Here is a 26266-nt window from a genome sequence, read left to right on the forward strand (position 1 = left end):
AGGGAAACCGTGATCAAAATATATTGTATAAAAATTCATTTTCGATTTTTTTTTTAAATCAAAAAGAAAGAGGCGATATCTCTGCCTCTTTGTGCTGTTCTCCATTGGCAAGTAAGTACTCTGGCTAGACTGCCTCTGCACCCCATGCCCATGGAGACTTCAAGTTACTCTTCTATTATCTGAGGCTTTGGATGGTAGAATCTTGCAATCCATGTTGGAAGTGGCTGGCTCTGCCTAGACTTCTCTGCCCTCCAGGTTAATGCTACCGCTGGGGACTCCTCATTTCCTGTCAGACATTCGGTAAAATTACCCAGTGATAACTCGGGGAGGGGCGGGGGGGGGTGATATCTCTTTAAAGGTGTGTGCTATGTATTTTGAATGTGAATGAATGTGCCCCAAGCTCACTCTTTCCTAAATCCTACTAGGGTTCTCTGCATACTACTATTTACTCCTGTAGTTAGGATCCAGGCCTCTTAACCATATTAACCTAATGAGAAAGTGCCGTTTTTCCACTTTGTATGTGAGAAAAATTGAGAAGCAGAGAGAGTACGCTACTGCCTTGGAGACCATACATGGGTCATGAAACACAACCGGACTCACACCCAAGTACCTGGATGGATACTCTGACTTTGTAGGTAAACGATATGAAACCAATTGGGACTGAGACCTCTCGCTCCTCATAAGCGAAAGGGAGTTGTTATCAGCGTTGCTTTAGAGACCAGCGCTTAGCTGCTTGGGTCTCTGGCTCTGGGCGGGACATCCCAGTTTCCAACTGGGCGGCGCGTTCTGAGAATCACAAGAGGCCCCGCCCCGCCCAGGTCCCGCCTCTTCCCAGCAGAGGCCAGTCACAGCTTGCCCTCCACTTCCACTTCCTGTCCGATCCTGGGTGCTGCAGGTCAGTTTAGCTGGGTGGTCTTGGGGTCTGCCCTGGAACTAGTCGGGCCTGGCCTTAGAGTTGAGCAGAGGCCAACTGGCTTGAGACCCTGAGGATGGGCAGGTAACCGCTGCAGGCTGGGACCAACCCTGAGTGCACAAGGCCAGGACGCTGGGAAGCGGTTGCCAGGCAACAGTGCAGCTGTCCCCGCCCTCCCGTGTGGTGTGCAGGACGAAGGGCGGGGCGCGGTGTGCGTCCCTCTCCCCTCTGCGCCCTGCCCCTGAGCTGTAGCTCAACGCAACTGCTGACCCCTGACTTTGGTTCTCTGCTCTGGAAAGATTGGCTGTCCCTGTCCGTGAAGCGCCTGGTCCGTGCTAGCCTCGTACCTTTGGACGAGTTTCCATGGAATGTTAACTGTTTGAGCCATATACAAGGCTGCTTTCTAGATAAGGGAGCCTCACTAGTAACCCACCAAATCCCCGTTGCTAAAGTCAGCCCCGTGGTGTCCTCTGGGTTTGCATTTTGGTTTCCATAGCATGCACGGAGAAACTGGGTAATTGCCCGTGACACAGTTCTAATTCATAGTTGTCTTATATGTGTCCTATAACTGTATGTTTTATGACAGCACTACCAAGCCTATGTGCGAGTCAGAACCACAGTATAGTGTCTTTAAAATGTGCATTCCTGAGGGAAGCTCCTACGTGAACTGAGACTCACTGTGAGCCAAGGCTGGGGAAATCTATGTTTTACAAGCTTCAGGTGATCTTTAGCTGTGTGGATAAACCTTTGGGTATCATTGAGTTTTTCATGTAGTCTTCATGTTCAAATCCAAGTGGAATAAAGCCAATGTACTTTGGTGGGGAGGGATACTGGAAAGCAGGCCCTGGTGTACTTTGACACCTTTTGCCAATTTGTGCCATCTCTTCCTCCTCAGAAACAAGGCAGAGGCAGGGGTTTTAAGCAAGTGTGAACACGTATATGCAAATAGTCCTCTCTCTACTTACCTGATGCACTACCTGGCCCTAGCTTCAGACGAGGCACGCCTGTCATGACCAAAGTTGGGCATCACCCTCCTCCTGGAGCCTTGGCAATCCGTCTGCGGCTCTCCCAGCTTCCTGTGCATCTGAGTCCTAAATTACAGTGGTTGATGTTGGCTTTGGAGGAATTATTGTAGAGCAATTTCCCTAGCAGAGGCAGGGCTGGCAGCACTCCGGAAGTATTGCCACAAGTAATTTGTGTCCCTTGGCCTTAAATGGCAGTCAGAGGAAAATGGCCCACCCTGCTGTTATTCATGACATTTACAAACACAAATCTGCCTTAGTAATAACCACTTGGCTCTTAGTCTTAGACAGATAATAAGCCCGACAGTTCTGTTTAGTGTTTTATTATTAATTTCATAATTTATACTGCCTTCCTTAGAGATTTGTGTCAGCGATGGCTGATGATGAAGAGAGCGACTTGCAGAGATTTCTGGAAAATGTGGATGAAATCAGTAAGTAGTTGTAAATCCTAGACTGAGTTCTGCTTTGGAGAGGTGGAGTGGGTAAAGAGAATTGATGGCTCTAAGTTAGCTCCTGGCTTGTCTGCCGGGTTTATGACTCTCAAAAACCAAAGTGTAATTGAAATTAAACAGAAAGGCTATTGAGAATTCAGTTACAACCTTGGGGCAGTCTTTTCTGCCTGTTAATTGGTATCGTAGAAGCTGTGATGGTCTCACTGAAATTCAGGCTGACGCTTCCTCCACGCACCTTTCCATTCAGCAAGAGCTAGTGTTTCCATGTTACCAGTGAGTCTAGCTGTCCCTTCTGAGACCCCCCAAAAGCCTGTGTGATCATTTGGGTCCCTCTTGTTGTAGGCCAGGGGGGCAGGAGTGTGTGGCTTTCTCTCCAGACCTGCCAATTACATGAATGGCTTATGAGTGTCATCTTTTCTGTCCCCCTGGCCAAGGACACCCTTCCCAAGCTCAAACAGGTAGGATGTCGACGTCAGAGAATGTACTCTGGACCTACACAGCACAGGGAAGAGATTCCAAACCAGTCCGTCCCTCTCCAGCGTGTTTGAGTCTAAAAGAGCCAGATTTAGAAATGGGGCAACCTCATATGGATACACAGTTGTGTGTTCTTGGTGTTCCTCACCAGCCTCTCTCCTCCGCTCCCTCCTGGAATGCTTCTGTGGCCTTGGAACACTGCTCACGGTCTCTTCATGTGAGCCCATCTGTTTGCGGGTGTCTACACTGCTTGAGTCTACACTGCTTCTCCACCTTTCTTTCAGCACCTCAGGCTCTATGGCCAATTGCCAAGTGTACTCCAAGTCACAAATGCTTCCAACTTAATGCGTCCAGAAGTAATTCATCATCTCTTCCTTTCTCTCCTCTCCCCTTCCCAAATCTAACTCCCCCCTCTCTGCTGTCTGTTTCTGGTCTCAGTTGGTGGCACCGCCACCCCCCAAATCTACAAGCCAGTGGGACTCCTCCCACCTTTACACCCTGTAATCCAATCAGCCTTCAGGTTTGGCTTCCCCCCCCCCCCCGCCCCACCCCCAGTCCATCTTGTCTGAGCTGCCCTTGGTTCTGGTTCCTCTAGGCAGAAGCTTAACAACCTCTAATCGCCACCAGGCCTACGCTCCCCACAGGGTAATGTATCTAAAATGCAGGTCTGGCCAGACACTTCTCTGCTTGTGTTCTCAGTCACAAGAAATCAGAAGCTCTCCTTGGGCGGAAGCCCTCACATGACCTCCTCCGTGAACCCTCTCTACACCTCAAGCTTGAGCAGCAATAAGCTGCTTGTAGTCTGCTCCCCATACTCTGGTGTTCCATCTCTGCACTTGATTTTGTCATTCCCTCATCTTTCTTTCCCTGTCTAGTGTTTATTCATTCTCGGTTTACCCAGGTACTATTTATATCAGCATCATGCAATTGAATTTTCTACAATGTTCCAATTGGTCACTGTGGTAAAAACTCTTAAGACACTCTGAGTAGTGGGAAGGTGATCAAATTGCTAATCCTATTGCATTTTTAGACTAAGTTTAAATGGCTACATGCATGTAGAGTCTATGTATCCATTCCTCAGGCTCCTTCTGTGTATTATTACTAAGTACTACACAACATGAAAGAATCACTTTTCTTTATGATATCTGTAAGTTAGTGGGAAAACAAATGATAAAGAAATAATTTCAAGGTGATATGTGGGAGAAGGAGAGAGTTGAAAAGTGCAGAAGAATCTGACCCAGTTTAGACTGATAGAACTGTTATCAGAAAATACCAGTGACTAGGTGAATTAAACAGGGGAAATCTATTTTATCACTGTTCTTGAAACTCAACTGTAAGGACAAAGGGTTGACAGGATTGGTTTTTCCTTAGATCTCTGTATCTGACTTGTAGAAGGCCAATTTTCATTGTGTAATTACAGTATATGTCGTGTGTGTGTGTGTGTGTGTGTGTGTGTGTGTGTTTATACAGATAGGTATGTGTTCTTGTTCACGAGTATGAAAATGCACATATCTATTTTGATTTTTTTCTTTTAGATAGGGTTTCTCACTGGGACCTGGGACTCATCAATTAGGCTACAATCCCTGACCCCAAGCCCCCAAGGATCCTCCTGTGTCTGCCTCCCCAGCACTGGAATTAGAGATGGACTACCACATCCAGTTTTTTTTAAGGGTCTTGAGGATCAGACTTAGATCCAATGTGTGTGTTGGCAAGCACTTTACCAATGGAGCCTAGCCTTTTCTGTCTACCTTCTTTGGGGGATTTTTTTTCTTTTCCAACGAGTAAAGACCATCATGTACTGAAATCCCCTTTTACTACCCAGAGAGAGCCAAGTAGAGGTGCTCAGAGCCAAGTCAGATCTTCCTGGGAAAGGTACCTTCTGCTTGGCCATTGTCCCAGGCTGAGAACCAGGACATGGAGCCGTGGGGCTTGCGCTCACACAGCTGTGTACCACTCACAAACTTTCCTTAGCCGTAGCCTCCTTCCAGACATGGAAGTCCGAGTAGTTCTGAGTCTGGTTCTGGTTGGGTGAGTGGCTATCAAAGCAGGCAGTTTTGCAGGTCTTCGTTATATTCTTGATGCCTTTCTTTGTCCAAGGTGCTGACTCCTAAAGATGTCCCTGAAGCAGAACCCAGGTCGATGTGACTCTGTTCACAAAGACCCCTCTGAACATATTCTTATAAAAACACTAGTCCTATTGGAATGGAGCCCACTCTTACAATGTCACTTAGTCGAGGGCCAAGTGCAGTCATATTGAGGTGCAGGGCTTCAGCACAGACATGGAGGAGTGTATGCATTCTAACCTATAGCAGCCGTCAAAATTTCTCTCAGGAAGTGACACTTAAATATAAAATCTAAAGGGCCATTAGGAGTTGACCCTTCTGGCGGATGTGAAGGAATGTTCTAGTTGGGAAGTGAGAAGATGGGAAATCTGGGTGCTAAGGAGACAGTGTGGTGCTTCTTAGAAAGAGAAGGACTGAAAAGGCCTGAAGGGATGCAGAGATGTCAGCAAAGAGGGAAGGTCCCACCAAAGGGAGGAGAGTCCAGAAGAGGGCAGCCAGGGAAGACGCAGCCAAGAGCTCACACTTACCAAGAGCAATGCTCCAGAGACCCTGCAAGGGGAATCCTTAGAACAGGAGCAGCGATGTCTTAGGAGAATCCCTGTGCTGGCAGTGGGATGTAGACTAGAGTGGGGGGGGGGATACAGTGCAGAGGGGCAGTCCATAAGGCTGTTCCCAAGGAGTACAGGGGTAGAAGCCATCAGCTGGGCTCAGAGTTGAGGCAGCGGGATAGAGACAGTACAGAATAGAAATACACTTAGAAGTTATTCTTGATAAGCTTTAGTGTCCTTGGCTGGGGGCGGGGGCGGGGGCTGAGAGAGAATGAGAACTCATGGATATGTCCTGAGAGTTGAGTGATGTGTCGGAGGCCAGTGATTTACTGAGATGGGGGCATTTGAAGCAGAACCAACTTAGAAGAAAGACAGGCATGTCAAGTTTAATGAGTAAGACATCCCAGAGAATCTTCAGTGTGCAATAGCCTTTAGGCTTGAGCCTAGAGAGACACATCTATAAGACAGAGGTAGATTGAGTGCTTAAAAAGGTAGAAATATTTACCAAGCAAGTACTATGCAAAGAAAGTAGATACCAAACATTAAATATCATACAAAATGGACTTTAAAACAAAAGCCTTACTAAGTTTTATTTAACAAAATTATACATATTTATCATATATGTCATATTTTTTATATATTATGAACTAATTAAGTCAATAAAATTAACCTGTCAGAGGACATACCTGACACCTCTTTTGGTGAGTACATTAAAGGTCTACCCTCCTAGCAATTATCAAGTGTACAGGACATGATTTTCACTGTAGTTCATCACTCTGGGTAGTACAATGGTGGTGTACATTCCTCTTGTCTGACTACAACCTGCCTTGTACTCTTTGTTCTCCAGCCCCAAACAACCTCTCTGTGACCGCCATTCTACCCTGCTTCTAGGAGTTGGGGAGCAGGCACCATTTTCTTGGTCTTGTGTCTTAGTGATCCTCTGTTCCTACAGGGAATAACGCTAATGAATGTGGGAGTGCTGATAACTCTGCATAGACTGATTTTATTTCCTTTGTATCCATACCTTGAAATGAGATTTCTGCATTTTAGCCTCAGGAATATTGCATTTAAATATGAAAATAAATCCGTCAAAATATATTTAAGATCTTCCTGGAGAAAATTATAAAAATTTAATTGAAAGAGCTCCTGGTGGGGAAAACAGGGACAATATGAGCAGCGGAATAAACAACATAGTTTTACATTATAATCCAAAGTAGAAAATAAATATCCATGAATTCACACTGATGTGAATGAGATTGGGTAAGTAAGTAGGTGAATGAATAAAAACAAATCTCCTCCTAGGTGAATTCTTTATAACTTGTGTTTCCTCCGGGGAGGTGAACCGTACCTCTCCTCCCCTCAAGTGAGCGATTCATTAAGGCCTGCTTGCGAAGCATGCGGTATGGAAAGTAACTCCACAGTAGATAGAAGCTGGCAAACACAGCCTCCACAAAGGGTCACCGTTATCATCATCGTGAATCATAGTGACAGCATGGACCCTAAAATGCTCAGCTCTTGTCTCTTCCCTAGTGCCATAGCCCGAGACTAGCCATGAGAAACACGCCAAATAAACCCAGCTAGAAAGACACTCTGCGGAACATTTGCCCGGTACTCTTGGAAACTGTTCAAGAGAAGCCTAAGGGCGACTCGGTGGGTAGAGGTGCTTGCTGCCAAGTCTGATGGTCCGTCCGATCCCCGGAGTTCTAGCCTCAGAACCCACCTGGTGAGAGGAGAGAACCAACCCCCAGAGTCCTTTGACCTCTGCGGCACCCACACATTCACCTACCTCACCCACCCCTGCAGCACAGCCATCAAATCGGTGTTAAAACCAACTAGTAAAAACCGTAGAAGTCATCAAAGACGTGGAAGGCCTAACAGACAGCCTCACCTCTGAGAAACCTAAGGAGACAACTACTGCAGCCTGCCGCCCTTGATGAGATCCCAGCCCTGAGGAAGGATGTTAAGGAGAAGCTAATTGAGTTAGGATCTCATCAAGGGCAGCAGGTTGTATTAACAGACGTAAGAGAACGCCTGTGTGTAAAATGACAGGTATTTTTTTTCTCGGATATTATTTGGCAAAGACAACAGTTGTCCTCAAATTCTTTTGCACGATTAGTTTAAATCAAAAATCCCAAAAGAGGTTTTTGTTCAAATTCAATAAATTGGCTTAAAAGTCCATGTGGAAGGGCAAAGAGCCAATAAGGACGAGGAAAATTTCACAGGAAGAAATGGTGCGCTAACTCTCCACTGTTTGAGATTTAACGCCAACAAACCCACCAACAAAAAAGCTGGTAGTGATCCGTATGAGGGTGTGAGTGTGCTGGAAAGTACAAGCAGAGCAGCAGAAAGGAATGAGGACCATAGACCAGATTTCACATCTGTAACAGGGAAGACCAGACCCACAGCGGGAAAGGCAGTGACTCTTCATCCTCAGCAAGCTGCGTTCCTACCCTGCACAAGGTGCAAGTCTACGAAAATCTCTGCTGCAGTGGCCAGGAAAGAAAATAACTAAACTACAGATGGATTTGTATGTGTGTCTGTGTGAATGTGTATGCAGGTGCCCACAGAGGCTGGAAGAACATGTTAGAACAATCCAAGCCTGCATACAAACAAATGAAAAGACATTGTACCCAAGGAGATTTTTAAAAACCCATGTGACCAGTCCAGAATTTATAGAGAAGTCACTGAAATCAATGCAAAGGGGATTAATGACCCAGGAGAAAATGGGCCAAGGATAAGAATAGGCATGTCATAGAAGAATAAATCTAAATGGCCCACAAACTAATAAGATATTCAGTCCCAATCATAATCAGCAAAGTGAAAAATAACATGTTAATGAGATTCCAATCTCATTCATTACGGTAGCAACAACTTTAAGAGTCTGACAATAGCCAGTGTTGACAACAATGTGAAGGAGTGCAGCCTCTTTCTTTGTGTTTATTTATTATCTTCTTCCTTTCTTTCTTTGGACTTATTTTTCCATTTATTTCATGAAAATTTTTGGTTAGCTTTACAAGGTATAGGGTTTCATCATGAGATCATCTTATAATGACACTTATTTGTTTACCAGGGAGAGGGGGTGTGCATGCATGTGTGTAGGTCCGAGGGCAACTTTCAGAATAGTTCCTTCCTTTCACTCTGTGGATCTCAGGGATGGAATCCAGGCAGTCAGCCTTGTAAGCAGGCACCTTTATCTACTTAGCCATTTGGTCAGCCTAGAAACTTTCTTATAAACTACTTATAGGTGTAAAAGTTGACATAGTCATATCCTCAGGAATATATAGCATGCACATATAGGTATTCAACTCAGCATTTATCTACTGTCTGAAACATAAAAAAAAATAATCCACATGAATATTTATCAATACTAAATTGGATTACCCTTGACTCATAGTGTCCAAACTATTTGGGACCACAGGTACCATGCAAAATCTCCTAAGCATATTACACATAAAAAGTAGGCCTCACTTGCCGGGCGTTGGTGGCGCACGCCTTTAATCCCAGCACTCGGGAGGCAGAGGCAGGCGGATCTCCGTGAGTTCGAGGCCAGCCTGGGCTATCAAGTGAGCTCCAGGAAAGGCGCAAAGCTACACAGAGAAACCCTGTCTCGAAAAACCAAAAAAAAAAAAAAAAGTAGGCCTCACAATAATGCACATTTAACAAAACCATGTATACAGTATGTTCAGGTAGATAGCAAAACTGGCCACAGATGATTTTCTTTGCTTCCAGAGTAGAATATGTTTCTCAACCCCTTGAATCTGCATTGGTCACATGACTTGTACAAGCAGAAGTTCAAACCTCATACAAGAGAGACAGCATCCCTCTGTGGTGAGAACCAAAGATGGATGCAGATGTGCACTGCTGTGTGAGTTTGACAACATGACCTTAAAAGAGCTCATCCCTGATGCTATCCCTTCCCTCTTTGAACGAATAAGTGATGCCCTCTATTTGGAATGATCAGATTTCGGTTGCCCCAAACTTGAAACTCTTTGAGAGAATAAAAGACTGCCTGCCCTGGGCTGACATAGTAGGATTGCTTGGATCACTTACAGTCCAATCAAACTGGGACCAGTTTCCCCAGGTATTTACCCATCCTTCTCCATCAGTATTCACCATCCCTGGTCAAGGCTGCTGGATATGGATAGTTAGAGTGATCTGAAATTGGAGTGAGGTGAACAGATTCATCTGGTAGGTGGGCTGGGAGGGCAGAGCAGAGCAATGCCTCTGAGTGACAGTCCATGACTGCCAATCTGGGTAGACAGTGCAGTAAAGAGAGGCAGGGAGGCAGCTGAGGGCTGTTGTTTTGTGAATCTCAAAGCTGCCTGTGTTATGCTTGTCTCCCACGCAAGATCACAAGCTTTTCAAACCAAACAAAGGGATAATTTTTATTCATCATTTTTCTCTAATATTCAGCAAAATACACAACTCCAAATAAGCTATCCATAAATTACCACTGTGACAAATAGTGCTTTAAAACTATTCCTTGAAGCCCAGTATTAAATTATTTTGCCATTTGTTCCTCTTCCACCCAAGGAAAAACAAATGTTTTTCTTAATTGTTTCATATTAGTCCTAATGACTCACTGGGCTTCCTATTACCTTCTTCTCTCATCTTAAGACTGTCCTTGCTGGGCGGTGGTGGCGCACACCTTTGATCCCAGCACTCGGGAGGCAGAGGCAGGCGGATCTCTGTGAGTTCGAGGCCAGCCTGGTCTCCAAAGTGAGTTCCAGGAAAGGCGCAAAGCTACACAGAGAAACCCTGTCTCAGAAAAAAAAAAAGACTGTCCTTATTAATTTTCAACACCATCCTTTCCAACGGATGGAGGCTTTCCTTTTGAAGACCTTGTTTGATTGAGTTACATGTGTTTTCTCCTCTAGCCAATTTAATTCAAGAGATGAATTCCGATGATCCCATCATCCAGCAGAAAGCAGTCCTGGAGACGGAAAAGAGACTGCTGCTGATGGAGAGAGATCCAGAGGAGGACGGATGCAGGACCACCTTGAACAAGACCACGATCAGTCCCCCACAAGCACCCGAGGTTTCCCTTTCTGCTGTGGAGTGATATAAGTAGATTCAGTCAGGAGGCCTGGTGTGATCTCAGACTGCCCAATGAAGCTGGAACAGTGTTGTTTCTCAGGCTTGCTAAATCTGTTTTCCGTATGGAAAGTAGAAGCTTTATGGGTACTTTGTTCTCTGCCTTTAGTGAAGACTCAACCTCTCCACCCTGTGAGCTTGAGTGTTGTGTTTAGGCTGTACTTCTAAACTCATATGTTCTACCAATTCGTATTTCTAACACAGTCACCAGTTGGGAGGGGGAAGGTCCCTTGACTTGGGCCATCTTGATTCTACAGGATCAGGCCCAGAATTGTGCCCACAGTTCCATCTCCAGCTTTAAAGCAAGCCCCTTACATTTTGGAGCCATCAGTATTGGTGGGGAAAGGAAAAGGCCTGACTCCTCATTTGCAGTTGCCTTGTTCTCTTGGCTTATAATCACATTTGCTAGAGACTGAGTTTTCAAATTTGTTTCTTTGTTTTTATGATAACCTGTGTCCTGCAGAACACAGATGAAATGAACCCAGGTAAGGACAACATCTCTCTTTCCAATATGTTTTATTCATTTAGGGTCAGTTTTTTTGTTTTTTTTGTTTTTTTTTTTTAATAGAATGTAACTTCCAGACCCTTAAATTAAAGCCTCTGGGCTACAAACAACCCATAAACAAAACCCTGCTGGTCCATCACCCAGGTCTGGTGCTATGGTCTGAAGAGGCAGCATCCAGAGGCCTTCCTGGTTTTTGGTTTCTTGTCTTTGTTTTCTCCCGGCCAATCTTTTGTAAACTGAATTTAGTTATTCCTTATATCCGATTTACCCTTCACTGCCCAGGGGATGCTGATATTTTCTGTGTTGCTCGGCTCTGAGGCTCATTATGCTAAATAGAACAACAACAAAAAAGGTCTCTCTTCAGAGGAAAAACTCTTTTAAAAGACATAGTTCCAATCTGAAGCATAGACATAGCCATCACGCATAATATGCTAGCACAGGTTAGCATTTAATGTCAAATTAAGAGAGTGACACTTTAGCTACCTCAGAATTACGTGTACTTGTGTGTGTTTATGTGCATTCATGTGTGTGCCTGCGTATGTATGCATTAAAAGTACAGCTGCAAAGTCCCACAGTGACTTCCTTTGGAATAGAAACTGAAGGACTAATTGGAGTATCTGGCTTTTTTTTTTAAATGCTGTAAACTGCTCGGCTGTCAGAGGCCTTCTTGGCATCCGTGGAGAAGGATGCAAAGGAACGAGCCAAGAGAAGACGGGAAAGCAGAATCCTAGCAGATGGTAATTGTCGGCCCTAACATTTCAATAGCTAGGATGACTCGAGCTGGAAAGAGCCCATGAAAGTCTGTGTGCTGATGCGTGAGGACATTGAGCTCTGGTGTGTGTGTGGGGGGGGGGGCTGAGGGAGGTGGTTCACAATGGACTGGCAGCCAGAGGACCTGACCAGGCAGACATTGGTCGTCTATTTGTTCTTACTCAACACGCAATCAGCAGGACATAGCTTCAGTCAGCACCCCCAGGTAGACTGAGCTAGTCAGATTTCCAAATGGTGCTTGGGAAGTAGGAAAGAAGGGAGGCTAGCCTGGGCTAAAGGTATAATCAGAAAGAAAAGTGAAATGGGAAAAAGGGTGGATGAAATAAGTGAAAATTGATAAAGAGATGTGTTATCTTTGGGGCTGGGTGTGTGAATATCCAGAGTATGTGTATGGTATGTGTAATGCAGATCTTGCCCACTCTATATTTGCTAGAAGATTATGGAGACACTTGCCTTGGTCAAGAGTTAATGAAATTGAGAAGAGTGGATATAAGCCTCTATATCATATCATGTCTCCGAGGAACCGCTTAGAAAACTCGGCACAGACTTGAAGGGGAAAAAATACTTAAAGAAATTAGACCTCAAATAACTGCAGATAAAATAAGTGGCCATGCATTGGACTGGAAAACCTGCAATCTAGAAGGACCTTCTGACATATGATGAGGGCTCACTGTCTGCCTTTTATTCTCCCAGCCCTAAAGGAAAAGGGGAATGAAGCTTTCATCAAGGGCGACTATGAAACAGCCATCCTCTACTACAGTGAGGGTTTGGGGAAGCTGAAGGACATGCAAGTGCTGTACACCAACCGAGCTCAGGTAGGTGACCCATGCCAGGATCCACAGTGACCACTTAGAGAACAGGTTCTGGGAAGCCTGTCAAAACAAAGACGAAGGTAGATAGTGTGGTTGGTGGGCTGGTAAATGTATACCAACCAGCTCTTGTGGTCTTACGTTACATGTGCCAATTTCCATGGTATAAATACTTGCCATAATCAGTCTTCAGTCACCTGTGTGACCAGGTCTGGGGAGAGCCATATATAACCAGCTTTCTCCACCATGCAAGTTGGCTCCTGCATACCACTCATGATGACCAGGCACTTTATCCCATGTGGATGAAGGAGAAACTATGAGGCTGAAATGGCCCATGAGAACTTGGATTCTGCCACCTTGGTGTTTTCGGTGGACTCTGGAAGGCTGTTAACTTAGTTATTTTTCTGCTCGTTTTTATCAAACGTGCATTTTGTTTCCGTGATTGGGTAGCCTACAGCCAGCTTCCTCAGGAATTCAGAGTTTCTGAAGCCCTTCCCCCTCAGGTTTATTTCACAGGAAACCTCAGTTTCTCCAAACACCAGGCATAACTTCCCCCCACCCTCACCCCGCTCTGTCTTACCTGCTGCTTAACGAAGGCAGGAGGCTGATATCTATCATTTGAAACGAAGAAAACCATCACTAGTAACCTTATCTTTGAGATACAGTGAAGTTTGGAGTGGCAGATTCATGGACGTGATCCCATGACAGACAGGGCCTGTCAGCAGGATCTCTGTGAGACAGACTTGATGCCATGTCGTTTACCAGAGAGGGAGGCAGCCACGGAGCCCTCGTCAACTCCAATCTCTGTAACTCGAGAATGCCCATGTGGACTTTGTGGATGAGAAGTGTTCAAAGGAAGACACAGGACACTGGAAGACTGAGGAGTCTGCTGAGTGACACTGATTTAAGGACGAGTGAATCCAAGAGCGACACAACCTCGTTACCTCAGCAGTTTGCATACATCTGACTAGAGCCCAGGTGTCTGTTCGAACCCTCATTTGTGGCAAAAAACTTGTTATAAGGAAGCAAGTCCATAAAAAAAAGATGGCCAGAAGTCGCTTTAGCAGTGCCCATCTCATTGCCCTAACAAGATTATAAATATGAAGTTATTAAGGACAATGCCTGCCATCTATTTCCCCCCTAATGCTCTGTCACACACAGCTAGCCAATATCCCATTACTTACGTAACACTGGAGCCGTAAGTGCATTTAAAGAATTCAGAAGAATCATTTAAGTGTAAGCACATCAATACAATGATTCCTTTTCCTTCTTAGTCGGCACCAGATTTTGTCTTAGAAAATATTTATCTACTGATGCTCATTCAGGCTAGTTACCCTGAAGTGATTAGAAAGCAATGAAGTTGAATTGCTTTTAAAATGTTGTGTAATTCAGACTTGTATCTAGTGCAGGTTGTCCATCCCCCCCCCCCATTCCTCTAAATTAGTTGAATTTTTACTGTGTTCAGTTTTAAGTCACCCTTTGATTAGTCATATGAATCACATTAAGAGTGGCCGTGGATAAATATAAGGAAGCACAGGGAAAAAGCTCTGGGGAAGCAATCTCTTCCAGCTCTCTCTCTCTCTCTCTCTCTCTCTCTCTCTCTCTCTCTCTCTCTCTCTCTCTCTCTCTCTCAGAGCATGCATTCTGAGGCAGATACCCACAGAACATGCTGCCTGGTATTAGGACTCACTCGAACCACTGACTATTTTTAAATTGCCTCTACTGTGTACACGCACTGCTAGAAAACAATAAGGTGCCTGGAATCGAATATTGCTTGCTAAAGAGAAGAAGAAGAGTCTACCCCCTCGTGGCCTTTGTTTCTCCCTACAGCTAATGTTAGAATCAAGACTGCCGGTGCTCGCTGGATAAACCTGGAATTGAATTGCCTTATAGGAAAACTAGCTCTTCTGAAAATAGGGAAAAGCAAACAAGGATGGAGACGACACAGGGTGTCAAACGCAAGTCTTAAAAGAAAGCAAAGGAAGGAAAAAGATAAATTGTTGAAGTCCGCGATGACATCTTCAGGGTTGTTTGGACCTTAACTCACAGTGCCAGAAGATCATGGTCACTGTACTAGTCAATAGGAGGATATCTAGAACGATGCTGACTCTCCCTCCCTTATGATTTCCAAGTGCACCTCAAGACCGGAAGAGGGAGTGGAGCTGTACTGCAGAAACCCAGGAGCCAGCTGCTGCCTGCTCCTCTCTTGCCTGGGCTGCATGCTTTGATTCCCCAAGAGTTACACCTAGAGCTGGCTTTTTCATGGAAATAGCTCATCTTATTGCTAAGAATGTCACAATCCCTGGAGAAAGTTTGAATCATGAGTAAACCTAGCTTTGTTCTTGGTGACTGATGAGACCCTAGAAAATCACTTTTCCTGGAGCTCAATTTTTCTTACATGGGATGACCATTACTGTTTCTTCTGGAACTTTCCGAAAGAAAAAAAAATGTATATGAATATATTCTTTATCTCTCTCCCATTTTCATTATTAGTAAATATTAATTACTTCAAAAAATGGCTCTGGCTACATGACCTGTACCCATACTTATGCATACACACATACATTTAAAGCTAGGATCCACATTTGAGAGAGAATACGTGGTATTTGTCTTTTTACCCCTTTTACTTATTCCCAGACCTATCAATTTCTCTGTAAACTCCATGTTACTTTATGGTCGAACAGAATCCCATTGTGTATCTGTAATCACATTTTTATTACCCATTTATATGTTGATAGACATCTAGGCTGGTTCCATCTCCTTGCTAAATGTGCAGGCAAGTATCCCTGTGGTAGGCTGTGGAGTCCTTGGGGTAAGTGCCTAGAAATGTTATAGCTGGGTCATTCGGTGATTTTCAGAGGATCCTCCAGATGGGTTTCCATAATGACTGCATCATTTGTACCTTCCACCTATGAATAAGGTTCCGAGCTTTCCCCATGTCCTCAAATCCGTTTTCTGTTCTTTCTTTACTTGCCGATATCAGCTGCTCTCTCTGCACTAACTAACGACTCCTTGATAGATTGTGTCTGAGTATCGGTTATTTGTGTCATTTCAGGCTTATATAAAACTCGGGGAGTATGAGAAGGCCCTCGTGGATTGTGACTGGGCCCTGAAGGTGAGAGACTATTTCCATTCCCACCTGACAGTATTGGGTTTGCTTGGGCCCCGCCTCTGAATTCTGAAAGCGCCCAGAAAGCAGCTCCCTTTGTGTCATCTGAAGGGTATAACCTCCAAAGAGAGCCCCAGTTTCCCCATCTATAAAATGGGATGGAATAGAGTTGCTGTGAGGATCGTAACAATGCACACAGTGTGCCTAGCTCATACATGCACTCCAGAGATGCTGTCGCCATGAGTCTTTGAAAGTTTTGTGTTGCACCAGCTCACTCTTCACTTGGTACTGTTAAATGCTTTACTCATGTCATAGCGGAAACATCATTTCCTCTCCTCCAGGACCAGCCGCAAGAGCCAGTTTCTACAATGGCATCTTCCTCTTCAGTCTGGGCCTTTCCCTTTCAGTTGCAATCATTTGGAAGTAGATTATACCCTCTTCCATTTGTGGAGGGATAGCAGAAGTATAAATGGTATTTTTCCCCTTGGGTCAGGCTCGGGCACACGCACAATGCTTTGCTTCCTGTTCCCTCCCAAAGCATACAAGGTTCAGGGAAGCAGGAACTGCTCAGCTCCTGGGTGCCACAATCAGTCCTTGTGAACAGTATTTCTGACAGCTAACTGTTTAAATAACCCTAAATCCAAGCTCCCCTATCTTACTTGGTCACATGGGCCTTTAAAAAAAATTACCCAAACAACTCTTCTCAGAGGAAAGCATACACGAGCCCCACAAAGGGTCTAGAAACAAGAAGCATTTTCATCTTTAAACTGCTTGCAGATTTTATGTGGCACTCCATAAAAATATGAACCTATCTCTGTCTCCCTCTCTGTCTCTCTATTTCTGTCTTATCTCACTGTCTCTGTCTCTATCTCTCTGTCCCTCTCGCTCGCTCGATCCAGCTCTAGTCCTCACTCTCTCTATCCTAGGGCTTTTCACATATTAGACAAGAATCTCACCAGTTAGCCACCTCCCCAAGCCTTTTATATTTTGAGACAAGGTCTCACTGGTCTAGCTCTGAACCTGCCATCCTCCTACCCACCTCCAGGACAGTACACTTAGCTTCACCCAATGACCATGGCCTAAATCAGGAGTTCACATCCACAGCCACATACTAGCCGTATACTCTTGATAATCTCTAAATTTTTATCTGTGTGTGTGTGTGTGTGTGTGTGTGTGTGTGTGTGTGTGTGTGTGTATGACATGTGTAGGTGTGCATGTCATAGCACATGGATAGAAGTCAGAGGATGTCTCTGGAGTTGGTTTCATCCTTCTACCTTTAGGTGGGTCCCAGAGATTAGACTTCTGTCACCAGGCTTGTGTGACAAATGCCTTTAGCTGCTGAGCCATCTCGATGGCTCTCTTGCCTGTTTTTTATTATTGAGGGCATACGCAAAGGAAATGGGAGTGAATTAGAAAACTACCCTGGATTCCATTGGTTCATAAAGCACGTGTGAACCTGCAGGTCCCCCAAAGCACCTGACTGTGCTACCCTTCAGAAGGCACAGTGTGGGGGAAACACTGCTCTGTCACACTGGTCTTGCAATCATGGGAGCGACCCCATGCTGATGCCAGCGTCGTACCTCCAGCATGGACGTGCTCACCCACACCATCACCTTGTTTGCTCCCAGTTTCTTTTTCTGTCACCAGTCATGAGGAGAAAAGAGAGCCCAGGATGTTTTCCTTGGCTGTTCCAATGGTAACAGCAAAAAACATCATTTGCTGCAGGCTCACAGCATATATTCTGTTCGGTGCCACTGGTTTCCACAGTTTTTCTGACCAAAAGATGAAGCCTCAGGGATGAATTAAGCGATTTGCTCAGAATCACAAAGCCAGTGGCCACATTGACTGTAAGCCTGTACTCTGAACTATCTACTGTAAAAAGCTCCTGCTGGGAAACTCTAAACCCTACGGTCCTTGGGAACTGATCCCATTCCTTTCTGAGAAAGAAACAGGATCTCCTCAAAGGACCTCCAGACTGTCTTTTCTAATCAGTCAAGGACCAAAGAGGTAGACCCACCCAGTGCTGACCCAGGCCAACACACTGGCCTCTGCCCAAACGTTGAAAGACGCTCAGCATAATTAACTTAATGGCAACACCAAAGCAGAGCGGGCCCCTGCAGCTGGCACTAAAATACCCGCTGGCACTGGGAGACCAGTCTTGTTAAATGTCCAGTGAGGCTCCCAGCAGAAGAGGTTTGGGTCGACTCAAAAGGAACTTGAAAACTGGTGATTTCCCTCTTTGTGGAAGCCTCGACTTCCAAGAACCGGTTCGCTCTCTTTAAAATCTCAGTAGCGAATACTCTGGCATTCTATTATTAATGGGGACTTTTGTGCCAGTTTAACACTCTTTTGACACTTTTAAATTGGAAGAGACCAGACCAAGTGATATTTCAGGACTGATGTTCCTCGTCAAAGATAAGGGCAGCAAAGCTGTTTTCAATTAGGAGCAGGTGCATGTCATCGTCAGCAGCACACGTCCTGCACAGTGAAATCCATCCCGCTTTGAAGGCCCCACTCCTTCAAAGAGAGTGTGGGGGTTCATTGGAATAAATACATGTGACAGGAGGCTCTTGGTTAGACTGGACAGGTCCAGCCGTAAGAAGATCTATTAGCTGCTCTTTGTGGGTGGAGGAGGAAGGTGATGTCAAGCTATATCCATTTCTCTATGCCACACCCGTATAGGTCATGGTCTTAGGTTTATAGACCTGCACGCCCCAATTGTATAGCCCTGGTATTGTGCCATGAATGTGCTCTGAATATTTGTTCTCGTGAGCAGAAGTGGAGAGCATCTTCTCTTCCCCTTGGCCACTCCTTTTCGGTTTCCTGGATGTCATCCTTTGTGAATTCGCTCTGTTCACCGCTCTGCTTCCCACCTCCTTTTCTCTACAGCTGTGCCCTCAAAGGTCCTCATCTCCTCTCACGATCCCCATCTCCTCTCATGGACGCACCTGTCATCTATGCAAATAGCTTTCAGACATGCTTCCCCTGCTCCAGCTCCATCTCAGCTACCTCATCTAGGTTTCCACTTGGTTGACTTGGCACCACCCCACCCCCACCTCTCGCCCAGGAAGTCTACAAGCTAACTGCCCTCGTGCCCTCTTTCTGTTCAGGGCGCCCATGCCTTCCAGGCATCTCTCCTCTTCTGACTTCCATGCCTTCCAGGCATCTCTCCTCTTCTGACTTCTCATCACGTATATCTGGCTGGTGCTGCCCCTTCTTTGATATAGCTCTGATGTCTGCATGCCACTTCCCGCTGCTGTCACCGGGACTTCTGGCACCAGCCCTCCTTCCCAGTGACTGTCTGGACTGCTTGCTCATCTCCCGGCCTTTCCATGCTCTGGTCACTACTGCATGCCACCTCCATACCATCTTGCCTTCTCGCCCCCACTGGTAGTGCGCCTTCCTCTCACTTGGTATTTGAGACTTCCTCGTGGAGTCTTTTCGGCTCCCCCTTTCCAGCCCCACGCAGTACTTCAATTTCAGCTGTGCTGTCCATAAAGGCTCCCGATGCCTCTGGATCTACCCATCCCGTCTCTTTCTGTCATCCTCCCTTCAAGTCTTCCATTCACTGAAGATTCAGTTCAAATCCTTCCCCCACTGCCTCCTCCGTTTTAGACCCTCTCTCTTTAGAGTCCCCTCTACTGAACCTGTAGGCTAGCATTTCCTGTAGAGTCTGTGTTCATTTTTTTCATAGCATATTTCTGAAGAGATGTGGCTTTATTTGTATCGTTTTGGGTGTTGAGATTTAAACCCAGGGTCTTGTGCATATTAGGCAAACTACACCCCCGGTCCTGATAACATTTTTAAAGCCCTTGTGTCCTGGAATTAAGTGGCCAGATTTCAAATTCTGTCTCTCCCATGCACCAGTTACACAGTATCAACCCTCTCTCGCTATGGTTTCCTCGTCTGTGAGGTGGGGATGACTGGGCCCGCTTTGTTACATCACTCTGAGGCTCACAGAAGATATCCATACAAGCCATGAAGTTCAGTGCCTGGCCCATGGAACTGACTGATCAGCCTGGGCTCTCTTTCTTCTCTTCATGACTCCCATTCACTTAGCAATAGATCAGGAAATATTATACACAAAAACACGCCTGTAAAGTTTCTGCAGCATTTATTGTTCCCTCTTTTACTATTATTTAGCCTTTCTCTAAATCACATTTGCTGTGAAATGTATTGTTGCTGTTGTAACCACAGCAACAGCAGCTGACGGAATATTACCCAGCAGAGTGCTAAGTGCTATATGATTTTTTCCTCCCAATGGTGAGAGAAAGATAGAGAGAGAAAGAGAGGGGGGGGGGAGAGAATTACTGTCTTTACTTCCCAAATAAGGAAAACAGTCATTCAAAAGCTAGTGGCCTCACCAACATTCTTCATTGTTGATTCACCTGGAACATTTTAAACTTCTGAGATGGACCTCTTGAACCTTCTAAATCTAAACCCTGAAGGATGTCTCACCTGACTCAATACCTGGCTTATAAAGGAATCAGTGAAGGTTAATTAACTGACGTTTCGAATTTTGGTTCATATATCTGTGCTGGATGGCTCCCTGCAGGTTTACGATGAGGAGGAGCAGGAAGGAGCAGGGTCCTTCTATGCACGGTATATCCTTAGCTGCACACTTAAAGCCTTCCTTTTGCAGGGGGCATCCATCTAGATCTTCAGTGATACTAATGCGAATTCCTGGTTGTTCTGTGTGGTCCAAAGAATGATCTACAATAGCCAAACATTCTGATTTGAATGAAGTGCATAGTAAGCCAAAGTGAAAAAAAGAAGAAGGGAGGGTGAAAGAGAAAGAGCATGGCAGGGAGATAGGGAAGAAAGGAGAGGGAGAGAGAGAGCATGGTGGGGGGAGGGAAGGGAAGAGGAGAGAGAGAGAGAGAGAGAGAGAGAGAGAGAGAGAGCATGGTGGAAGTGAAGGGGGGGGGAGAGAGTGCATGGGAGAGAGCAAAAGGTCAAATTAGGTGCTCAAAAGCATCCTGCAGAGGTTGACTGGAGAAACCTCTTCAAGGCAGGCAGTTGATTGGAGAGTCCCAAGTAGAGCAGAGTATCTGAGTAAAAAAATAGCCACAGGTAGAGCTAACATCACCAAGCCAGGCCCTCAGAACATCCAGCAGAAGCTGACTGGGGCAGCTGAGGCAGTCAGCTGGAGTTCCCGATAGAGCTTCCTGTCATGGAGGAGCTTTCCCTGGCCTTACCCCCAACCTCTCTTTTCCTCCATTGGTATGCTCATTGGATAACCAGTAGTAACTGCTGCTGGAAACGCTTCACCTTCCAGCTGTTCTCAAGGGCACAGTGTTCTTACCTGTGAGCTGTTTTGCTGTTCTCTTTCCCCTATCACAGAGTTAGGATGGCCAACCCATCCCCAGACAGGACGCCTCGGAGGACACTTTGTGACAAACATATTTGGGTCTGAAATGGAGTGGATGACAACCCCACTTCAAGACCCAGCCTCCTCCTCAGTGAGCTCAAAGAACATTATGACAATTGACCAATATAGTGTGCACTATAACATTGTTCAGGCTGTGGCCTATTTGCAAGAAGGAACCTACTACCTACTAAGATATACTGGTAACCATAGTTGTTTTCCCAGAGAATCCTGTCACTATTAAGGCAGAAACTCTCAAACTTAGCTATGCAGTTGTATTAACCAAAATTCTGAAAAATTGTCTGCTGGACCCCAATTAGACAGTGATTTCATTGGTCCAGGGGCAGCTAGGTCAGGACATATGTGAGACTTCCAGGTGATTCTAACGTTCAGCCAACGTTGAGGGCTCTTCTGAAGTTAGGGTCTTGCTTTACTTCTTGAGCAAATCTCTACATGGAAGTGATAGCTGGCAGCATCACTAATTTGGAAGAGAGCATGCCCATGTGTATTGGTGAAATTATTAAGGCCACTCCACGTAGTTAAAAGGAAGATTTATTTAGTGGGTAACTTACAAATGAAGGGATAGGTAGGTCGTGGGGTCTGGGGAAGGTGTATCTCAGTCCAGCAGTGTTCTCTGGAGCTCTGCTTGGTCAACCTCCACCATCAAGGGTCCAGGAACAGAGAGAGCTGGCCCATCCAGATCTCGGGTCTCCAGGTGCCTCCCTTGGCCCTGCCTTGTAGGCGTGACAGTTGCCGAAGCCTCAATGGGGGTTGGAACTTCCAGAGCAAAGCTGGAATGGCTACTCACTACACATGTGTCCAGGCTCCTTGCAGGCAGCAATTAGCTTGCTCACAAATGCACAGAAAAGTCTTTAATTGTCAACTCTGGTAGCTGTCCTGAGGACCAAAGTGCTGGCCTCGTTCTGTTAACTAGGCAGGCAGGGGAGTGCCTAATGACTTCAGACCCTCTGAAACATCTGATCAGCCATTCTCTTTCACACAGTGTGATGAAAAATGCACGAAAGCCTATTTCCACATGGGGAAAGCCCACCTGGCCCTGAAGAACTACAGCAAGGTAAGTTCTCAGCGAGGTGTAAGTTAGCTCACAGGTTGGTTAGATGTTGGTCCACCTTGTCGTGGTTTCCGAAGGCCTGACGTAATGCAGTTGGGAAGGACATTGCATGAAATCCGGGACAGCCCAGCCAGCTGTAGAGCTCATGTCAGCGGAGTCCCCAGCAGAACCCTCTGCTTGTATGGCCTCAACTTCCTCGGAGAAAAGACATGAACAACAACAACAACATTCACTTGTAGTCTCGTTAACTCCAAATGGATGCTTATACCCACTACGACATCACGTAGTGAATCCCAGTGTTGATGGTGGTGGATGTGGTAGAGGGTGATGGGAGCCTCGGTACCAAGCCTGACAGAAATCATTCATAGGTTGGATCTGGGGTTGAGAAGATGTTGATGTTTAACATATGTACATCTATCCTGGCATAATGCTCTTTTTTTGTTGTTGTTGTTTTTGTTTTTGGAGACAGGGTTTCTTTTCTTTTTTAATGTGATAGTTTTTATTGTGTTCATTCTCTTTTTGTTACTGTGTGTGTTCATGAGCATGACGTGACAGAGGTCAGAGGTCAGTTCTGTGGAGTCATTTCCCTCCTTCAACCTTGACCTGGATTCCAGGGATCAACTTAGGTCTCGGGTTGCCAGGCTTGGGTGACAAATTCCTTTACCTGCTAAGCCATCCCTCCTGCCCTCTTCTCGTCATTCTTAATCTGTTTTCTAGAGGAGCCTTGATAAACCTTGATGGTTGAGTGTTTATTTTCTTAGTTTCTTCTCTTGGAGACTGGCTGAATGCTCTCTGGGGATTTCTTATATATGTGTTGGATTGACACTATCTTAGACCCCAAATCTCTCTGCACTGGTCTTTCTTTTTCTCAAAACTTTCTGTCTAACCACTTCCTCAGGAAGAACTCACTGTTAAGTTCTCAGTGACTGGCGCCTTTGCTGACTGATTCGCAGTCTGTACCTCTAACTCCAGGCTGCTCTCTTCTATCCCTGGGTCTCAGTCAACACAAGCTCCAGTTTGGCTGATTTCCTGACTCCCCTGGGCATAGCTGACAGGCTCTTGGTGCAAATATCAAATCTAAATTTAGCATATACATTATGATTATTCTTATCCCTGGCAGACATGAGCCACAAAAAAAAAAAAATCAAGACTGGGTAGTTCTCATCACAGTTTGTATTTAACAAACAAGTTCTTAAAGTGAATTTTGGAAACAGTACCTGTAGTGCCACAGAACCTGAGAAGTCCAAGCAAAAATATCAAAAGCTCACTGCTTTCCCTGGCTGCCTCCTGTGCTGGGAACAGGGGGAAGATGAGACCAGATAATGAAGGAACCAAGCCCTGGGATGCCCCAGTCTGCACTGTAATCAGCGTTACCCCCGACCACCTCTCAAGGTCTTGTTTCTGTTTTCCAGTCTAGAGAGTGTTATCAGAAAATTACAGAGATAAATCCCAAGCTGCAGACACAGGTGAAAGGTGAGACTCTCCTGCTGCTGCTGTCCATCTAAATCCGGTTTTCCTTTGCCCTCCACTGGGGTGCCTCCCGACTTTCTCTGCCCTGGACAAGGGCACAGCCTTGCCTTTCCTGCTCTGCCCAGCCCTCCGTGTTTGCAGGCTCACTATGCTCATCTTCCCTCTGTTCTCCAGTTTAGATGCCCCCATTTCTTTTCTTCCATACCCTCCCCCCATAGACTTCTAGATTGCCCCAAATTTCCAAGATGGCTTAAGACTCAGTTTCGATTTTCCTTTGCTCCTAAACTGTTCCTTCCTGAAGAAGAGTCTAAACTGTTTTCTCGCTTTGTTCTTCCCATCCTTGAAGGGAAGGGAGTGGGCAAGGGTGGGAGAGAAATGTGTGTGTGTGTGGGGGGGAGACTGTTTGTATGGTTCCGTCGGTTGTTAGGGTGCCCCTTCAGTTCGCTTTTTTTGCTTGTTTTGCCAGAATACCTAAATCAAGTCATTCTTCGAGAGAAGGCAGATCTCGAAGAGAAGGAAGCCCGTGAGTCTCTGGATTCTGGAAAGAACACAGCGATGACAACTAGAAATCTTCTGGAGACCCTCTCCAAGCCGGACCAGACACCCTTGTTCTACGCAGGCGGCATTGAGATCCTGACGGAAATGATGACGGACTGTAAGTTAGACATGTGGGTGGTTTCGTGAGCATTGTCAGTGTGAAGGCACAGGGTCCAGGGATCTGGCTCTGTGGGACAAAGATCCTCTCCCTTCTACAAATGTCGACTGGAAATCTACGCTTAATACAGGCGCCAAAGAGGGTGTGGAAGAAATATACCTCCACCCGTGTCCCGTCCTCTTCCGAGAATGCATTGACTCAACATTCATGCAGTAAACACCACGCACACGGCACAAGACACACACCTGGTGTATAGCTGTTCCAGGTGTGCTTATATACTCCCACCACACACAACGTGTGTTTATTTATATTTATGTAAATATAAATACTAAATATATCAGTGTACTTATTCTATAAGCTTTTCCCTTATGTGTGTGCACATGTCTTGTTTACATCCCCACGTCCACTCTAACATCCTACACCATGCACACACCCTGTGCTATGTAGAAACAGAAGAAATGTCTATGATAAACTATAGGGATCACCCAGCTATAGGTAACAGCTTCTTAGAACATGAAAATAGCTTCCAAGGAAATGTTTCTGTCTTGTAATGAGAGCATGCCATTCTGTTGCCAGTTCCTGTAAACACTGATGGCCGAACTTAAAACACCTTTGGTTGCTCAGTGACAGGATGTCATTGGTACAAATGGATGGAGTCTCTGGTCCCCATGTAGTAGAGAAGAGAGGTGGCCCAGATGGCCCCCTCAGCAGCTTCTTAGAAATTGTAAGTTCTTCTTCAGAGCCTGGAACAGCGTCAAAATAAATACCTAGAATCAGATGCCTTTCCAGTTCTTTCCAGAGATTTAATAGCTCCTGTAGGCTCTCTGAAGATTGCAGAGTAATGAATTGAGATGCTGACATTTTCTAAGCGGTCCCTCTGTCTGCGAAATACTGAGTGGCTGATGGTGATTGGATTTCTCAGAGTGTGACAGTCCAGCTAGATCTTGGATGATCTTAGCCTTTCACACTGGAATCTGGTGATCAGCTAGATGGCAACCTGGGGAGTTAGGATCCTGAGCTGGCTCTTGTGGTTTTGTTTCAGGCACAGAACGGACCTTGTTCAGAACACATGATGGATTCAGCACCATCATTGACCATGAGATCATAAGAAGGTAAGGGGGTTTGGAAAGAACCAGATGTCTATCAAGAAAAGACAGACAGCCATGTGTGTGAAAGGAGTTACTGGCCACACAGGCAAGGCCTTTGAACGCTGTGTCCTTGTTCCTCAGTCAGCAGGGTGACCCCTGAAAGGCATGTGAACCACCCTGAGCTCAGAGCCTCAGGCCTTTTGTCTTGTTGCAGCTGACCCAGGGTGAGCCTGTCCCACAGGCCCTCTCCATACTTCCCAGTCAGACACACATCACTCCCACCGGTTTCCCACCAGCATTTGTAAGATTTTTATTTGTTCTTTTTCACATTTCTCATTCTCTGGTCATTTAAGGAAGTAGAAGTAGCTGGGTCCTGGATAACTCCATTTAGAGTTTTATCTGAAACAAGACCCACATGAAAGGGCGTGGTGTGCTGTGTTTATTTCATATTGTGCCAGGATGCCCCAGGAGGCTGAGGATCCTGACATGAGTTGGATGTTTTCATGTCCACTCATCACCGATGGCCCTTGGCGGTCCTCCCTCTTCTGTGTACCCATTTCTGCGTTTTCAGCCTTTGCCCTTGATCTGGAACTTTGGAATCAGTGATGGGTAGCTCCTTGGTGGTGGTGACCTGTGGATAAGCCTCTCTCTCTCTCTCTCTCTCTCTCTCTCTCTCTCTCTCTCTCTCTCTCGTTTATTTATTTCTTCCTTCCTTCCTTCCTTCCTTCCTTCCTTCCTTCCTTCCTTCCTTCCTTCAAGAGATAGAGATAGAGAGAGAGCTCTCATGATATAGCCTTGGCTGGCCACTCTATAAAGACCGCACCGGCCTTGAACTCACCAAGACCCACCTGCC

The 26266-nt window shown here is 45.6% G+C and overlaps 1 protein-coding gene across 2 annotated transcripts in view; it reads left to right on the forward strand.

Moving 5' to 3' along the window:
• Positions 1-792: 792 nt before the first annotated feature.
• Positions 793-26266, forward strand: part of Ttc12 (tetratricopeptide repeat domain 12) — a 44025-nt gene continuing 18551 nt past the window's right edge. Inside the window, exons 1-11 of one of the 2 annotated variants that reach the window (XM_028864874.2) lie at positions 793-895; positions 2294-2366; positions 10350-10510; positions 11030-11051; positions 11731-11808; positions 12536-12657; positions 15707-15766; positions 22132-22203; positions 23613-23673; positions 24137-24325; positions 25368-25437. In XM_028864874.2, the coding sequence (XP_028720707.1) occupies positions 2309-2366; positions 10350-10510; positions 11030-11051; positions 11731-11808; positions 12536-12657; positions 15707-15766; positions 22132-22203; positions 23613-23673; positions 24137-24325; positions 25368-25437 (893 nt within the window). In that variant the 5' untranslated portion in view covers positions 793-895; positions 2294-2308. The other variant, XM_037207514.1, reaches the window with a different exon arrangement.

The sequence above is a fragment of the Peromyscus leucopus genome, chromosome 7 (assembly GCF_004664715.2).
Source record: "Peromyscus leucopus breed LL Stock chromosome 7, UCI_PerLeu_2.1, whole genome shotgun sequence".
NCBI lineage: Eukaryota > Metazoa > Chordata > Mammalia > Rodentia > Cricetidae > Peromyscus > Peromyscus leucopus.